Genomic DNA, 15,533 nt, shown 5'->3' on the forward strand with positions numbered 1-15,533 from the left:
TTCAAATTGTGATATTCTGCATTACTAGCATTATTATTGCATTGTTGTTAAAAACGTATATGGCTATAACAGACATACAATTTATTGTTGCAGACCGTGTTGAATTTATTCAAGTCAAGACATTTGTTTCCAACTCTTTTTGCAGGTGGCCACTGCTTAACAAGGTGTTTTAAGCGGGGCAAAATAAGCATTCGGCGAACTGTCAAATAAATATAACAAAGAACACAATGTTCATCAAAGGCATGAATGTGGTCTGTATCTATGCAAGCAACATTCACTTCTTTTTTTCCCCATTCATGTCCTTTACATCCATCAAATTAAGTTTTAGAAAAGTCAAAACCCAATATGTAAAAACAAAATCCAGCAGGAGAAACTAAGAAGGTGCTATAATAATAATTATTATAAAATGTCACATAAAAGCAATACAAGCACCAAAGGATCATTTTCCCTTTTAAAACACATTTGGACTTTTAGCATTTCAAGTAGTTCACGCAAAATAATTTCTATCGATTACACACCCCATGAAGCCTTGCATTCATGAAGATTGTGTTTGAGCCATTCCTGAGCCAATCATTTGATGACCGGGTTATCGTTCAATATGAGACTCGGGAGACTTTTTGAGTCTTGACTCATAACAATATTGGCTTAGGAATGAGACAAAAAAACCCTCCATAAATTCAGGCTTCATGGGGTGTGTAATTGACGAAAACAAGTAATTATTTTTGGGTGAACTACTCCTTTTAGCCTGATTTATACTAATTGTAGTTGTGCATGTGTATCAATGCATCGAAAATAGCTGATCAATCTCACACTGTGTCGCACTGCAACATGTTGTGAGCTTGTAGAATGGCTATTTCGGTGTGCAACACTCACACACAACAAGCGTAACACAGGCTTTAAAGTCTCAGTGGTAGGGATGGGATGATATATGATGTTGTTTATCGCGATCAATTTGTGTTTCATATCTGGTGCCGGTCTAGAGAAATGGCAGATATGGAAACAGCCCGTCTCTGTCCATTACACGTGTGGAAATGACAATTTTGTAGTAGGCTCAACAGGGTGGCATTGTCACTACATTTCAAATCTAGGCTTCCATATTTGAAACTTAAGAAGCTTATCCTCTACAACAAAATCAGTTGTTTTGGAATGTTTTGGAATGCTCCAGATTCAATACCAAATGTGCATTATATGTGTTCCATAAAGGGAATCAACATCAACACATCCATTACATCCAGCCATGCTGTTTGACAAACTACAGGTACAGATTCAACATTACAGCAAGGTAGGTCTACTTAACACAACAGCGACAAATGTTGACATTTAAATGCTTTTTACATTATGATACTGTGTTATAATGTATACGAATGTATTTAGCTTCATGGCTAACATAGTAGCCAGTGGCCATGGGACACTACAGGCCATTTAAAATATAATCTGCTCCTCGCTGCTTTATTTTGATTATCACAATAATATTGTGAATCTCAATTATTTTGGCCACAATAACGGTGACATGAAATGTTCATATGGTCCCATCCCTACTCAATGGGCAGGGTCAAACTGCCTTTTACACATCCTGCAAAGCACCGAGAATCAAATCACACTCAAGCCACAGTGACAGAAAAAAAAAAGGTTAACAAAACAAAACCCAAACTTCAACTGTGCTCAGGTTATGCTGGTTTCTACCACGCAAAAAGGAGCGGTGTATCTCGACATTCCAAAAGTAAGGTAAAACCAAGTTAACAAATGTGTAAAAGTTGGATTTTTACCCTACATCTCAGTGTATGAAATCAGTGACTTGCCAATCAGTTTTGAGAGCACATGCAAGAAAAAAATTATAAATCAACAATCCAAGCCACACATTGGACAAAACGACGAAAAAAAAGAAAAAAAAAAGAAAAAGTACAATCTCTGAAGAAGTTTGAACAAACACATACGATGATAAAACAAGACATCTAAAACGGGGTTGGAAGAACGGTTTGACACAGAGGGGGTACTAAAAACAGGGTCATCTCTCCCCGCAGTGCTACAGCTTACAAGGGGAAGGGGTTTTCACATTCAGCAGGCAGGCGGGGCGAGGGTGGAGGGGAGGGCTCTACTTCTTCCATACCGTGTAGAACACCCATCTGAGACGTTGCATTAAGGACCAGATCATACTAAAAAAAACAACTATAATGTAGCATTTATGCACATCCACTGCAAATCTCTCCAACTCTTGTAGGGACCTTCTTCAGATGATAAAGGGTGAAAAGCGGCTTGAAAGATTACAATGATGTTTTGTGTTGTATTCAGTGCTTGGACGTAAAGCCCTGCATTAGCATGGGCTAGCCTCGTGTAGCCAGACAATATCACTGGGGCAAAATATTTTGCAATGGCAGATTCGTCTGGGTACACAAGGCTAGGGTCCCACAGCATCCGATATTACGGCCGCAGGCAGTTTTTCAATGCCCGGGAATGGGCTTTTTTTTTTTTTTTAACAGCAGGTGTTGAAAAATCCTGCACCGTTGTATACACCAGATATAGTGCACCTGAAGCATATCTCTCTCTCTCTCTCTCTCTCTCTCTTGCATGTGCTTTTGTAGTACTAGACGTTAATATTGCAGGCTTATGTGGGACTTAACGGTAATTCATTTTTTTGTTTTCTGGATGGGAGCAGAGGTCAGAAATAATAACATTGCAGCGCAGGCGGGAATGGTAAAAAAATCCCACAGGCGCACTCTATTTGAAAGTGCATAAAAATACAAACAAATCAGGAACTCTGCATGCTATCAGTGTCCGTATTAAATTAGCAGTTATATATTTTTCTATACAGGAAAACATGTTTCATTTCTAAATATACAAGAAATTGCCTAAATAAAGTTTACAATAATTACTATAAAATTACAATAGTACTCGATACAATGAAAATTACTATTAGGACTAGTAACAAGTAATGTTATAGATAGGAGTGACGTCATACTCTTCAAAACGTATTTTTTTTTGTTACGCCCACAAATCATCATTAGCAGGGTCCAGATTTTGGACCCAATCAGGGTCCAAAAAAATAAAAATAAATCACACCCGTGTGAAGTAAGTGGTGCAACTCCATGTGGGGGTCCCCGGAACTTCCAGAAACGCAGGAACGCGGCCAGGGTGCCGGCCCGGTTCCGGCGAGCCGTCCCACATTCGAAACGGTTGAGAAATGAAAGTTACCGTGTGGGGGTCCTGTACTGTACTGTACTGTACTGTACTGTACTGTACGGATACACCTAAAATCATCATATATACAGTTAATATGTATGTGTGTGTTAGGCTGCAGCTGCACAACAGTGACACTTGGATTTGAAAACCAACCAGATGCTATTTCCGTGCTCAGACCCAGGAAGCCAGGCAGGCATACACAAAGCTACTTAAAGGGGCATTCCACTCATTTTCAACATTTTACTATGTCATTAATATACCTTAGAGCTGTTGTGTGGAAATAATAAAAAGGTCCCCCCATTCTGTGTTTCCTAGAACTGGAGGTCTGGAAAAAAAATCATTAACATGGTGAAACACATCTTGATGATGTCATCAAGATGTGTTTCACCATTTTTTTGTTAATGATTTTTCTAGGAAACACAGAACAGATGGACTTTTTTATTATTTTCACACAACACCTCTAAGGTATATTAATGACATAGTAAAATGTCAAAAATGAGTGGTATTCCCCTTTAATGGTGGTTGCACCACTTTAAATAAATAAATAAATAAAGGTGTTCCGGGCTTTGGGTCCAGACTCCACACAAATTAATGAAAATGCGATTTCAAGGGGTAGCGGTTAGGCTATGAAAATCTTTAACGTCACTTTTTTAACGTCGTCAAAAGTGGATGAAGAAAATCATATGTGACTCATTGGGAGATCTACAGGTCAGAGGTCCTTTGACGAATGACTGTAAGCTTCAGTTGAGCGATTCCTACGACTTTCGTGGAAAACGACAGCACAGAACTGCTAAAACTGCGGGGAAAAAAAACAATAAGGGGACATAAAAGTGTCCTTCATCCCAAGTCAAGTGCCGACATTGGGAGGAGCCGTTATTCATGTGTAATAGGACTGTCCATGTGTTTGTTTTTACTAACTGCTTTTTATGCTGTCGTTTCTTGTTTTGTTCGAACTCAAATTTCTACACTGGTGGACAATTGAAGATATTATATAATGCATTCTATTCATACCTGGTTCTCATGGGAAGAACGAAAGAAAACGTGCAGGTAGTCTTATCAGCGTAAAAATATTTGTACAGTAACGGCCCACTTCAACTACTGCATCTATTCATAAATAACCTCCGGCATGTTAACTTGATTTGCAGGTTTCGGAAACTGCTCGACATACCTTTACCTTTAGAGAGACATTCTAGCCACTCACAATGTTGGAACTTGCCAAACAGTCAATGTTTGTATTTGTTTGATATTTTTTGATTAATTGGACTGGCATAATGGGTTGACTATAATGCTTGTACGTACCATTACCATTGCGCAAGTGATAGCAATGTGTACAAAAGGCTCAAACGTCTAAAATTATTAGCGCCCACCCGATATATCAATTTGGCTGATATATTGGTCATGAAGCTCAATGTTCCTTTCATTTATTCAAGTTTAATATGACATACTTACCGGTAATTGAAAAAATCTATGCAAAAGTTATTTGTGTTTATTTTTATTTCTGTTTGCTTATAAGTTAAATGTTCTCGAATAGAATCTTCTACGGTTTTCAATTATTATATATTTTTTGCATTTCAGCATCAGACCCAGAAAGGAGGCATCAGTCTGTAGGGCCACACACAAAAATTGTACAAGGATGTGAACACCTTTTGGGGTTTTTACCATTCAAGACAGGAACCCATTTTGGGGTAGTTGTTGATATGTACAGTAAATAGCAACATCATTTTTTGTACTTTTTAGAATGGGCCTCAGGTCTTCCAGGACTGCTATAAAGGATACAGCTCCATGTACGAGGGCACACACACCACCTCCTTAGAGAAGTCCACGGGACACGAGAGCCTTCCCAGCTGCTCCTCATAGAGAGCCAGAGCCTCCGTTAGATTCGCACAGTTGCCCTGACAACACAGCAACAAGGGAAAGAACCTTAGGGTACTGTTGTTTCCCAAACAGTGGGTAGGACACATACCGGTAGTTATGGGTCCCCTTAGTTTTTGTTTCCTACATTTGGTTTTTAATTATTATTTCAAAACATTCCCAAAACACTTTTGATGAATTAAAAACAAAACTTTCGTGAAGCAATATTATCACAATTCTTTTTCATGTTGGTTTTTATAGTTATTTTTCCAAGTTACTGAACAGTACAAGCACCTACACGGTAATAAAAACTAAACGAAAAAAGGAGTAACAGACCAAAATAGTAAATAAATTAAGGTACAGAAGTGCAAATCATAGAATGTGCATTCACTGTATCACGTTATATACGATATCTCTGAAAAGGCATATCTTGGAGACATTGTTTCATCTCTGTATCGTCTCGACAAAATGTATCACCATAGCCGGGACAGATGTTTGGGTTGTGTCGCGGACCAATTTTTATGGTTTGCGAGTAAATATCCCCTTTAAAAAGATTTGAAAAAGTAAAAGTATTTTCTAAATAATAAAAAATAAGTATTGAAACTAGCAGACCTTGTAAATCTGCTATGTTTACTTGTTTGGGTCCAGGGTAAACGTTTAATTTCCATTTGGGGTATTGAGCTTTAAGGGTTTTGGGAAACATGCACTGCCCTAGGCCTAGGGGACATATCTGAGATATAATCTGTAAGACAAAGAAAAAAGGCTGTCAGGCTTCCAAGCACTGTCTATTTATTTTTCATTTTATCATTTCATTTCCCACAACATTCCTACAGAATGATAAGAGGCACGTAATCAGAGCCAAATATTAAAGAAAGGACTTACCTGTGTGAAGTATTTCCCACTGTGACGTAGTACTTTGATTGACAGGTCTAAAATGAGACGCAAGAACTCCCATGTAGAATCTAAGCCGGTTTCACACATGAATAGAATTCAGAAAACGTAACAGAAAGCAACACTGTATTTTGTAACAGATAACAAACAGCCCACTTCCATAGCATTAACCTGCAAGTGATTTTACTATAGTGGTTATTCCGCCTATTATTTCAATTACATTTTATTACAGTGGCTAATCACAACAAGTAATCTAAACACTTTACATATAGAGCAAGCGTGATTACACATACAAGGAATTTGGCTTAGTAGGCTGATCTTTACTTTCAATCGATATCACAAATAAATAAAAATATAGAAAACTGTTAATTAAGGATATGTAAGCTTTAAAACAGGGGCTTTCAACAGGGGATCCGGGACCCCTAACAGGTCCTATGAGTTACTACAGGGGAGCCGCCAAATATTTGTGTTAGGAACATTTTTTTTTTGTTTTAATTATTATTTTTACAATTAACCAATTGAACCCTAGAATCCCTATTCTGTGGGTAATATTAAATAAACAATAGGCGATCTATACGCTGTGAAGCGTTGTGACAAAGAGGTTTGGTGTGTAGAGGGAATAAAGAGCGTTGAGGATTCAAGAGGTTAACTGTCTGAAAAAACACATTAACATGAATCCAAGTATCCAACACAACGCTACATAATGATAGTGCTGGCAAACAAGTCTATGAAGCATGAATGAAAATGAAAACACAATTTTATACAATATGTAGTGGGGGGTCCCTGCTTCATCTCTCTCTCAGCTAAGGAGTCCTTGGGCTGAAAAACATTGAAGGGCCCTGCTTTAAAACACATACCCTCCTCCGGCGAGGTGGATATGGGGACCGCCGTCAGGTCGTTGATGACGTAATCGAACGTCCTCCCTTCCTGAACGTACTTCTTCAAAACGGGAACACAATCCTCCACAAGAACCTGCCATTTATGACAAAACATGTATTTCACAGTTCACAACAAATATGTTCTTCCTTGAAAGTGTTTCAGGAAACAAGTACCCAACAAGTTTACAGCAGCTTTATTATAATAATAAAGTGAGACCAATTCCAAACTGTTTGGTCTTGTGGCCATAAGGACTGTTGTTACCAGTCTAGGTGCCCTTATTTTATTTTAATATACTGTATTTATATGTATGTACTGTATGTTTTTGTTTCGTTTGTTTTGTTTTTTTAAGTAATTGTATTGTCTGTATTATGTATTGTTCTGTTGTATTGTCTGTTTGTACATAAAAAGAAAAATGCAATAAAAATATATTGTTAAAAACAATATGTAACAGGATGTCAGCCATAAACAAAATAAAACATTATAGGCAAAAAAACAAAAACAGCTTTAATAACAATCTTTATCCCTTCTTTGCTTCCTGCCTCCCCCTACAGGTAAATGAAGTGAACTGCAAGTTGTTGAATTCACTCCAAAATCTTTTCCATCTTCATCGTACTGTATGAATCAGCCCCACTCCCGCTCCTCTAGACTATGAATGGAACAGCTGGTCTATCAATCCAACCCAGTGACGCCGCTAGGCACACGCACAGCACGCATTGTGCGTAGGGCACCAAAATGAGCCACGGTGATCCAATGGGCTATATATGCACACAGAATGACTCTTCCTACTTCCGGGCCGCTTCCCTACTTCCTTCACAGGTGTTAATGTTACCAATGATACTAAATAAGGCTCTGTTCTATTTAGTGTGCAGAGGTTCTCAAACCTTTTCATTTCAAGGACCCCCATAACGCACACCCGTACGGGGGCATTTGGAACCCACTCAAGGACACTTTGAGACCCACTGGTGTAGCAAAGTGTTTCCAGTGAGCCAACGCGCACAATAGCAGCACCCCGACTCTGTTTGACCAGAATGGAACAGACTAGAGCATTCATTCATATCAGCAGTAACACCTGTGAGCATTCATTCCTATCAGCAGTAACACCTGTGAAGGAAGTAGAGAAGTTCTTTCCAAAAAGGCGTGTGTGCATAGAGCCCATTTTCTCTGCCGCTATAACGAGTCACAACTGCCCTCAAGTTGTATGCGTGCCCATGTGGATCTGCTCAGAACTGAAGCAGCCCCTCCTCCCCGCCCCGGTCTGGCAGTGAGTTTAAGTGTTATTTATCACCAACATTAGGACGATTAGCATTCATTCATTTTTATATTTGGGCACAGAACTTAATCAACTCAAGTCCTGGCTCACCTGGTAACAGTCTCCATTCAGGTTGTCCAGGACATTCCCACAAGTCTTCCTCATGTAGGTTCTGCACCCATCGATCACCATTTGGTCAATGTGCGCACTTTGTCAAGGCAAAAAAAGAACAGCCGGTCTGGATACACAGTAGAAAATAACAACAAAGTAAAAGACAAGCCTATAGATTGTGTTATCTGAGAGTTGACCAAGTAGAAACAACTTGCAATGTCTTGCAGCTCTGTTCGAGCTGTGACTTGAAACATCCTGGAATGCTTACATCCACCTGACCTCTAATAATACTGCGTTTCCACATACATACCAGTAACCCCAACTCTAACTTTAACCTCACAAAAATAGCAGATCTACAAGCTCACAAGCTTGTAGATCTGTTATTTTTGGTAAAGAGACTTGTACAGTGTACTGTAGGCTGAAAAAGAACGCACCAAGCATAGTTTAACTCGGGTCTGAACGAAACTAGTTATAGAACGGAAAGGTTATTTTGGTGGAAAAGGGGCCTCTGTGTTTACAGACCTGTATGGAACTATTTGGTTCGTACGATAGATGGAGTACTGCCTGCATGGGTGATTTGCATTGGTGTGTACAGTACGATTGGCCACTTATCTGTATTACATTGTTAGGCAAGAAGCATTACAAAAGAGTGTCAATAACCGTAGTCTACGCATAGCTGTGGATATGGAGGGGGGTACTATTATGCTATGGAAACAGGAGATATTGGGTCCTGGGCCGTGCAAGGCCACACAGTTCAGTGGGGTTCTGAACTGCTATATCGAAACTCGCCGTTAGACTTGGGGACGTACAGTAAGGTACAGGCTTATAAATGCTAAAACTCATCATTTCAGTTTTCCATCTTTAAATGTATATATGTCTTTTCCACAATGGACCATACTGCCATCAAAACATGCAACAAGAAATAAAATAAAAAAGTATACATTTTTTCTATTGCTAACTTACCTATATAAAAGAGTCAATGTCAGCTAACCCTAATTGTGCCAGACCACTGGTATGGTCCTTTAGAGTCACCACACCTTGAGCAGTTGGACCCTGCTTTAAATACACGTTGAGAGAAATCCTGTACCCAGCACATGTGAAAAGGAATGTCAGCATTGCACAGCCCCGAAAGGATATCTCCACCATGGTGATCATCTTTGGCTTGAGTTTGACAACCTCAGCGAGGATCCCTCCATCACCACCTCCCAGGATCAGCACCTCTTTGTCGGCATAGTTCTCTTGTCCACCGCCCATGATGGCATGGGTGTATGCTAAATCACTTTCTGCCATATCTGGAACGTAACACACAACAGTACATCACTGGCAGTCTGGAACATGTCAGAATAATAGGCGACCGTTCTGCAAAAATAAGCAAACCTATCGACGATAATAGGCAAACATTTCGTAGCTCCCAATGCATCGCATCGCTTTATGAACTTGTAGGTCTGTTATATTCGGTTAATGATTGTTAGCAGTCAATTATAAGATAATGGACAGAGTTGGGTCACAAATATACCACAGTAACTGCACTAAACGTAATATATTTGGCACCTCCCTTGCTCTTTCAAATCTGCTCAAATTTCACTTGTCATTAGCCTTGCATACAGTTATTACAGTATACTTACTAACGTCTCCGTTGAGGACTAGGATATTTCCAAATTGCTGAGAGTGCAAAATCTTTATGTTTTGGTATGCAGAATCTTTGTCATACACGACCCGGTCGATGTCATACTCCACCAGTCTGCCATCTGCTGTGGGCCAGTACCGATCAACAGCTGAGCCCCGGGTGAGAGCTGGAAGCCTGGAGTGGGATGGAAGGAGCCAAGTATACCACACCGTTTAATATTGCATCACACAAGGCAGGCGTGGGGTTACCATCATAGTGTCCACTCACTCTCCACAATGTGCGACTGTCGACATATTATCCAATGCTTACCTCTTGATCCTCCTGATATTGCCTTTAAGGAGAATCTTTAGTTTCTTTTCCAGTGCATTTAAAAGCTGCAGAGAGATGACACACATCTTGTTCGTAACGCTGCAAAGGTGTGTACAGCTGTATTGTAGGAATGCCACTGGGGTGCAACAGTTAAGATAATAAATGTAATCAATTATAAAATAAATAACAATTTTATTAAAGATAAAAATCAAATATTATTTTTTCGAATTGTCTCATTGATGTGTGTGTGTGTGTGTGATATAGTCTCTGTCAGGTGGAAACCTCATATGTCCAAATTCAAAAATAGCAGATCAACAAGCTCAAAACACGTTGCTTTGTGCTATGTTTCTAGCTTTTAGATCTGCTATTTTTTCATATTTTTGTGTGATGCTGTAGTATGATCAAGTAGGGTCTAATTTTTTTTTAAAGAAAAAAAAAACACAAAAAGCTAAAATATCAATATAAGAGGTTTCTGCTCGACAGCAACTATATAATATATATGGTACATTGACACACGCGCGCGCGCACGCACGCACGCACGCACGCACACACGCACACGCACACACACACACACACACACACACACACACACACACACACACACACACACACACACACACACACACACACACACAGCTAGAATAAACCGCTAAGAAAATAATCAATAGCTGCAGCCCTGAATCATGCCACTTGTTATTGCATTCAAACTGAGCCTCTACTCGACAGAGTGAGAGTCGCTCTGTTTCCAATCAAGGGAGGTTACGAGGAATGCTCTGGTAAAAGAGTTGGTAGAGACACTGAAGCTTTGTGTTACATACTGGCTGCAGTGTGCAGTTTTTTCTACTTGTGTCAGACAGATTCAGGATAAGTGCTCGAAGCGGCTCTCCTAAAATCCCTACCATTGTAAAGTGCACAGGAAATACTGTATTACTGACCACGATTGTCAGACTGACTGACATTGTCGACCGATGGTGCCGTCTAAGCATGCTCATTACTATACACAGAAACTACATGGATGAAGTACGGTGCTTTGTCAAAGTAAAGAACACATCAAGAATCATGTGTCCTGAGCATCACCTACATTGTCTACTTGTGCAATGTTGTCCTCGTCATAACACTGCAGATCAATGGTAACCAATCCATGGGAGTGCACGCGCAGAATAACAAACCTGGGAAGGCGATAGGAAAGGCGCAAAGATGGAAAGAGAGAGTGAGTGAGAGGGCTAGGGAGAGAGACAGTAAGTATGCAACTGGGCCAATATATCTTAAGCCTGAGTTATAGTTGTTTATGCATCGTCCCGCACACCGAAAATAGCCACACTACAGCGCTTTGTGAGCTTGTAGATCTGCTAAACTTCAGACAAATAGCAGAGATGCTATGTTAGTATGTTGCGATGAAAAAGTTGCCAGACCAGCTGAAGCCGTGGTACCCAAACAGAACAGGGACTTGATCACCCCGGCTGGGTCACCCGAGTGAGGGGTATGATGTTCGCGAGACCCGAAACCCCGATGACCTTGGGATACATCACTGAGGATATGTCCCAGGTGCATCCAAGCAATGTATTTTCGTTCTTTTAAAAGCTAAAATAAAATGTAGGAAACCACAAAATAAGGGGACCCATAATAATGGGTCCCGAACCAGTGTTTGGGAAACAATGAGCTAGAGAGTATGTGGGCAGTAGGATGCAATGAGAAAGGCCCTATCCTTTTCTCAACAGTTGGTCTCAAAGTTGAAAGTGCACTTGAGCAAGGCACTTGGTTAAGGCAGTGGCCAACAGTAGAAACCTGTGGTGGTTCTGGGAGTCAGGGACACAACCTTTCTGGCAGAACATTTAGCTTTTAACAGCTGTGTGTGGAGCTATATTCACACGAGGATTAGAGTAGCACAAAGCACCACCAACTGTATTTACCACTCAATACAACAACAGGAAGTGCCAAAGCCCTTAGATCAAATACACAAAGCCTCTGCTCATCTGAACAGAGTGAGCAATTGTGTGAAGAGATGATACATTTAAAATGGGGAATCAATAGTTTTCCTGAAGGGTATCTGAATGCAGGTGGCATTTTCATGGGTGCGCCGGTTTTCCTAAATTCCTTTCATAATTGTTTTCAGTCCTTGCATTTCATCAAAAACCTGACCTGTTGTAAAAAGGCTTTTAGCAGGCATACAAGTATGACACAAAAGCATTCTGATTGAGAATGAGGAAAATGGTGTGCATGAATTCAAACGTTCAAACTGCAGCTGTGCTACCATGCAAACTATGTGAATGACGATGAATGGCATTCAAATGCTTACCTGCCCTTTTTACCAAGGAAGGTAGCGAGGTATCCATGTCCCTCTGTGTCATGGACAGTTTCTGTCATTTCCTGCTCCTGGAATATGGACTGCAGACTATGGACCGTAGAAGGGCAGTCAGCTGAAAAATAGAGAAAACAGAATATGACATGGGTCATTTTGTTTTCAAATAGTGAAATATCAGCAAAACAACGGTCAGCAAATGTTTATTTCTGTGTAATAAAGTAGTAGAGAGAGAAGTACATAGGCTACTGCTAAAATGACTACTACTACTATGAAATATGTTAATTGATTCTTTTTTTAATAAAAAATATTCATATTAAAGAATTGGTAGTCTAAATAAATGGCCACCCCAGCGTGTGATGACTGACATTGGTCTACCACAGAAATTGGACACCGGTACCATAGAGGTTCTCAAACTTTTACATTTCAAGGTCTCCCCCTAACTCTGACAATATACAAACTGAACCAAATGGACCCGCTAGGCGCTAGGGTCCATATGTTCCATTTGCATACTGTCAGAGTTACAGACTTGTAAGGGTTCATTTAGACCCGCTAAACTTTAGCGGCTAAAGGAACCCAGAGTAATAGGAATCTACTTTGAGATCCACTGCCATAGAGCACAGTAGCACACCACACCATAGAGCACAGTAGCACACCACACCAAACAGTGTGCAGATTAGAAGGTATGGTGAAGGTGTTTGGACACCAGAAGACACCAGAAGGCTTCTCTTCTCTATGAATACGATTCAAGTCAGCAAAATATGAATGGCTCGCTTGCAGAATAAGACAAAACAGAAGAAGAAGAATAGTGTGCACATTCAGTCCATCCATATACGACACATTTCATTCATAATGAATGAAATGTGATTTAAAGAGTTGGTTAACCCCAACCAGGCTACTCTGGTACAACTTAAGTGCAGGACAAAATCAACAACACATACATGGCGGGAAAAAACAGTTTAGCTCTCATAAACTATATTACTTATATCGACAAGAAACCTTATTAGTGATTTACTACTTACACAGACAATCATTGCATGATCCAGTGATAAGAGACCCGGCCACATGCCAATTAAACCAGCTAAAGACACACCTAAAATGTGTGTCGTAACCCTGTGGGTTTCTAAAGGTGCCATTTGTGATGTGATGTACTGCACGTCACAGGCGAAACTCACAATAAAACCCTTTGCGCATCCACATTATGATTGGTCAGAGGCCAATCCATGCAGGGCCAGGGGGTTCAGGTTAGGATCTGTTAGTGTGGTTGCTGGTTAAGTTTAGAGCTGATTTGGTAAGGTTGAAGAAGGTTAGGGTAAGGATCTGGGTTAGCTTACTGTTTACTACACAGGACAGGCTAAATGGGTCATTGCTGATAAGTGCCAGGGTTAAACACAAACAAGTATGGCCGCATCATACCAGGCTTGCAACAATACCATGCTTTGTCCATTTGTTTACTGACAAAACACAGACCTGTAGCGAGGAAAAATAAAACGTATCATTCTGAATTTATATAAAATCTGAATGTATATATTATTTAGGATCATTAATGAACTGAGGTAGTATTGTGGAGAGTAAGACTGTAAGTGTAAGACATAGTTTCCATTAAAGATTGTCCATCCGGCTCTAACACAGTCAACAACCAAATGAATTGACTGTCAATGACATCTCGTGAGTGAAGCTGAGTCAGTGGTTTAAGTGGCACAGATTAGGCTATTGGAGGTCAATGGTTTAAAAGTGACATAAATCAGGCTATATATAGCTGACCAGTCCAGTAGATCAGACAACTATGGCCAGTGGTTTAAGTGGCATACAGAACAGAACTAAAACTAACCTATCTGATCAACCTATTGGTTTAAGTTGCATCAGCCTATAGCTGGTCCAGTGGTTTAAGTGGCACAGATCCGAGTTAGCTAACCCCGGATATCACCACCGGGCAGGCTAAAAGGTCATGCCTAGGTACCATGGGTTACAACGCTAACGTGCCCGCATGCCAGGTCTGCAACAACACCACCACGCTTTGTCTCATTTGTTTACCTACGAAAGCGGAGGTCGTAAAGAAAGGGAAAAACACCCCTCGGATCATCAAAAACAACAAACGCGGCACGGTTCATTTATCCTACACTGATCTGCCGTGTTCTTTCAAGCACACACAGACAGCAGCACAGTGCTGGTGGTGGTCATTCAGCACAGCAGCAAGCAGGCAAGCTAGCGCGTTAGCATTCGTGTTAGCATTGTGCTCAGCCTCTGCTGATCATTCTCCTGCAGTGACCAGAGAGACCCACACATCCACACACACACCGCCCGTTCATTCAGTCACATCTATTCTGTTTCTGTGTCCGTGCGGTAGTTTCTTCTTACCTGGGCCAGAGAGGTTGAAGTCGAGGGTGTAATGTCGCAGTGCCATGATGTCTGAGTACAGCCGACAGCCATGCCTGGTTACAGGCAGCCAGGGGAGAATTGGGAGTTGTGTATGTCTGCAGGGACCAGCAGGGAGAAGAGGACCGTTGCTGCTGCTGCTGCTGCTTCTGTTCTGTGTAGTACCTAGAGCTGCTGCTGCCTGGCTGCCCTGGAGGGGGAGTGGCGGCCAATCAAAACACACACCGCTTGTAGTAGCAGTGTACCACGGTGTCGCTCGCCGAAAATAGGCTATTAGATAGCCGATCTACACAGGCATGCTCCTCTATCTTCGCAATTACTCGTATAAATGTGATTTCGTTTAGGGGCTTGAGACCTCTGCTCTGACATTTAATATAATAGCCAGGACGTTGTCCTTTCCTGGCATACATTTAATTTGTAGCCATGGATCACACGACGCTCGTCCGTCACGAGCGTCATGGCGGAACTTCAACCTGTTTTTTCTACTTGCTACATTTACAACCCCTTACATCTACATAAATATTACGATTTAAATTATAAAGTGCTCATCCCAGCGCGGCGGATGTTACAATTAGTACCGGTATCTTCCGTATTGTTAAATAAAACGCATTTTAATCCGATCTGTTGGCTGTTGCCATTTTCTCATAGGGTTATAATGTATCTGAGTGCAGTACACCTCCCGACCGATAGGGGCGCGTGGTTGAAAGCATATGGGGAAAAACGGAGAAATTGCCACCGATCGGATTAAAATGCTTTGTATTGAA

At 40.8% G+C, this 15,533-nt stretch overlaps 1 protein-coding gene across 1 annotated transcript; it reads right to left on the reverse strand.

Annotated features, from left to right (window-relative positions):
• Positions 1-80: 80 nt before the first annotated feature.
• sms (spermine synthase) lies at positions 81-15,083 on the reverse strand. The gene is made up of 11 exons (XM_079507588.1): positions 14,752-15,083; positions 12,391-12,511; positions 11,176-11,263; positions 10,095-10,159; positions 9,784-9,959; positions 9,294-9,450; positions 8,159-8,246; positions 6,777-6,891; positions 5,911-5,990; positions 4,954-5,069; positions 81-2,123 (listed from the first exon to the last, which is right to left on the reverse strand). The coding sequence occupies exons 1-11, from the start codon at positions 14,795-14,797 to the stop codon at positions 2,093-2,095; spliced, it is 1,083 nt and encodes a 360-aa protein (XP_079363714.1). The 5' UTR covers positions 14,798-15,083; the 3' UTR covers positions 81-2,092.
• Between the last annotated feature and the right edge of the window lie 450 nt (positions 15,084-15,533).

Source organism: Electrona antarctica (assembly GCF_951216825.1).
Source record: "Electrona antarctica genome assembly, chromosome: 8".
Lineage (NCBI taxonomy): Eukaryota > Metazoa > Chordata > Actinopteri > Myctophiformes > Myctophidae > Electrona > Electrona antarctica.

What these genes read in the sequence shown, in the direction of transcription:
- sms (XM_079507588.1), bottom strand. Translation starts at nt 14,797, where the DNA reads ATGGCACTGCGACATTACACCCTCGACTTCAACCTCTCTGGCCCAG. An exon ending in GTGGGAAATACTTCACACAG is followed by an intron (nt 5,070 to 5,910) that starts GTAAGTCCTTTC and finishes CTGTGTTGTCAG; the next exon opens with GGCAACTGTGCGAATCTAAC. An exon ending in GTGCCCTCGTACATGGAGCT is followed by an intron (nt 2,124 to 4,953) that starts GTATCCTTTATA and finishes GCAACGTCTCAG; the next exon opens with ATGGGTGTTCTACACGGTAT.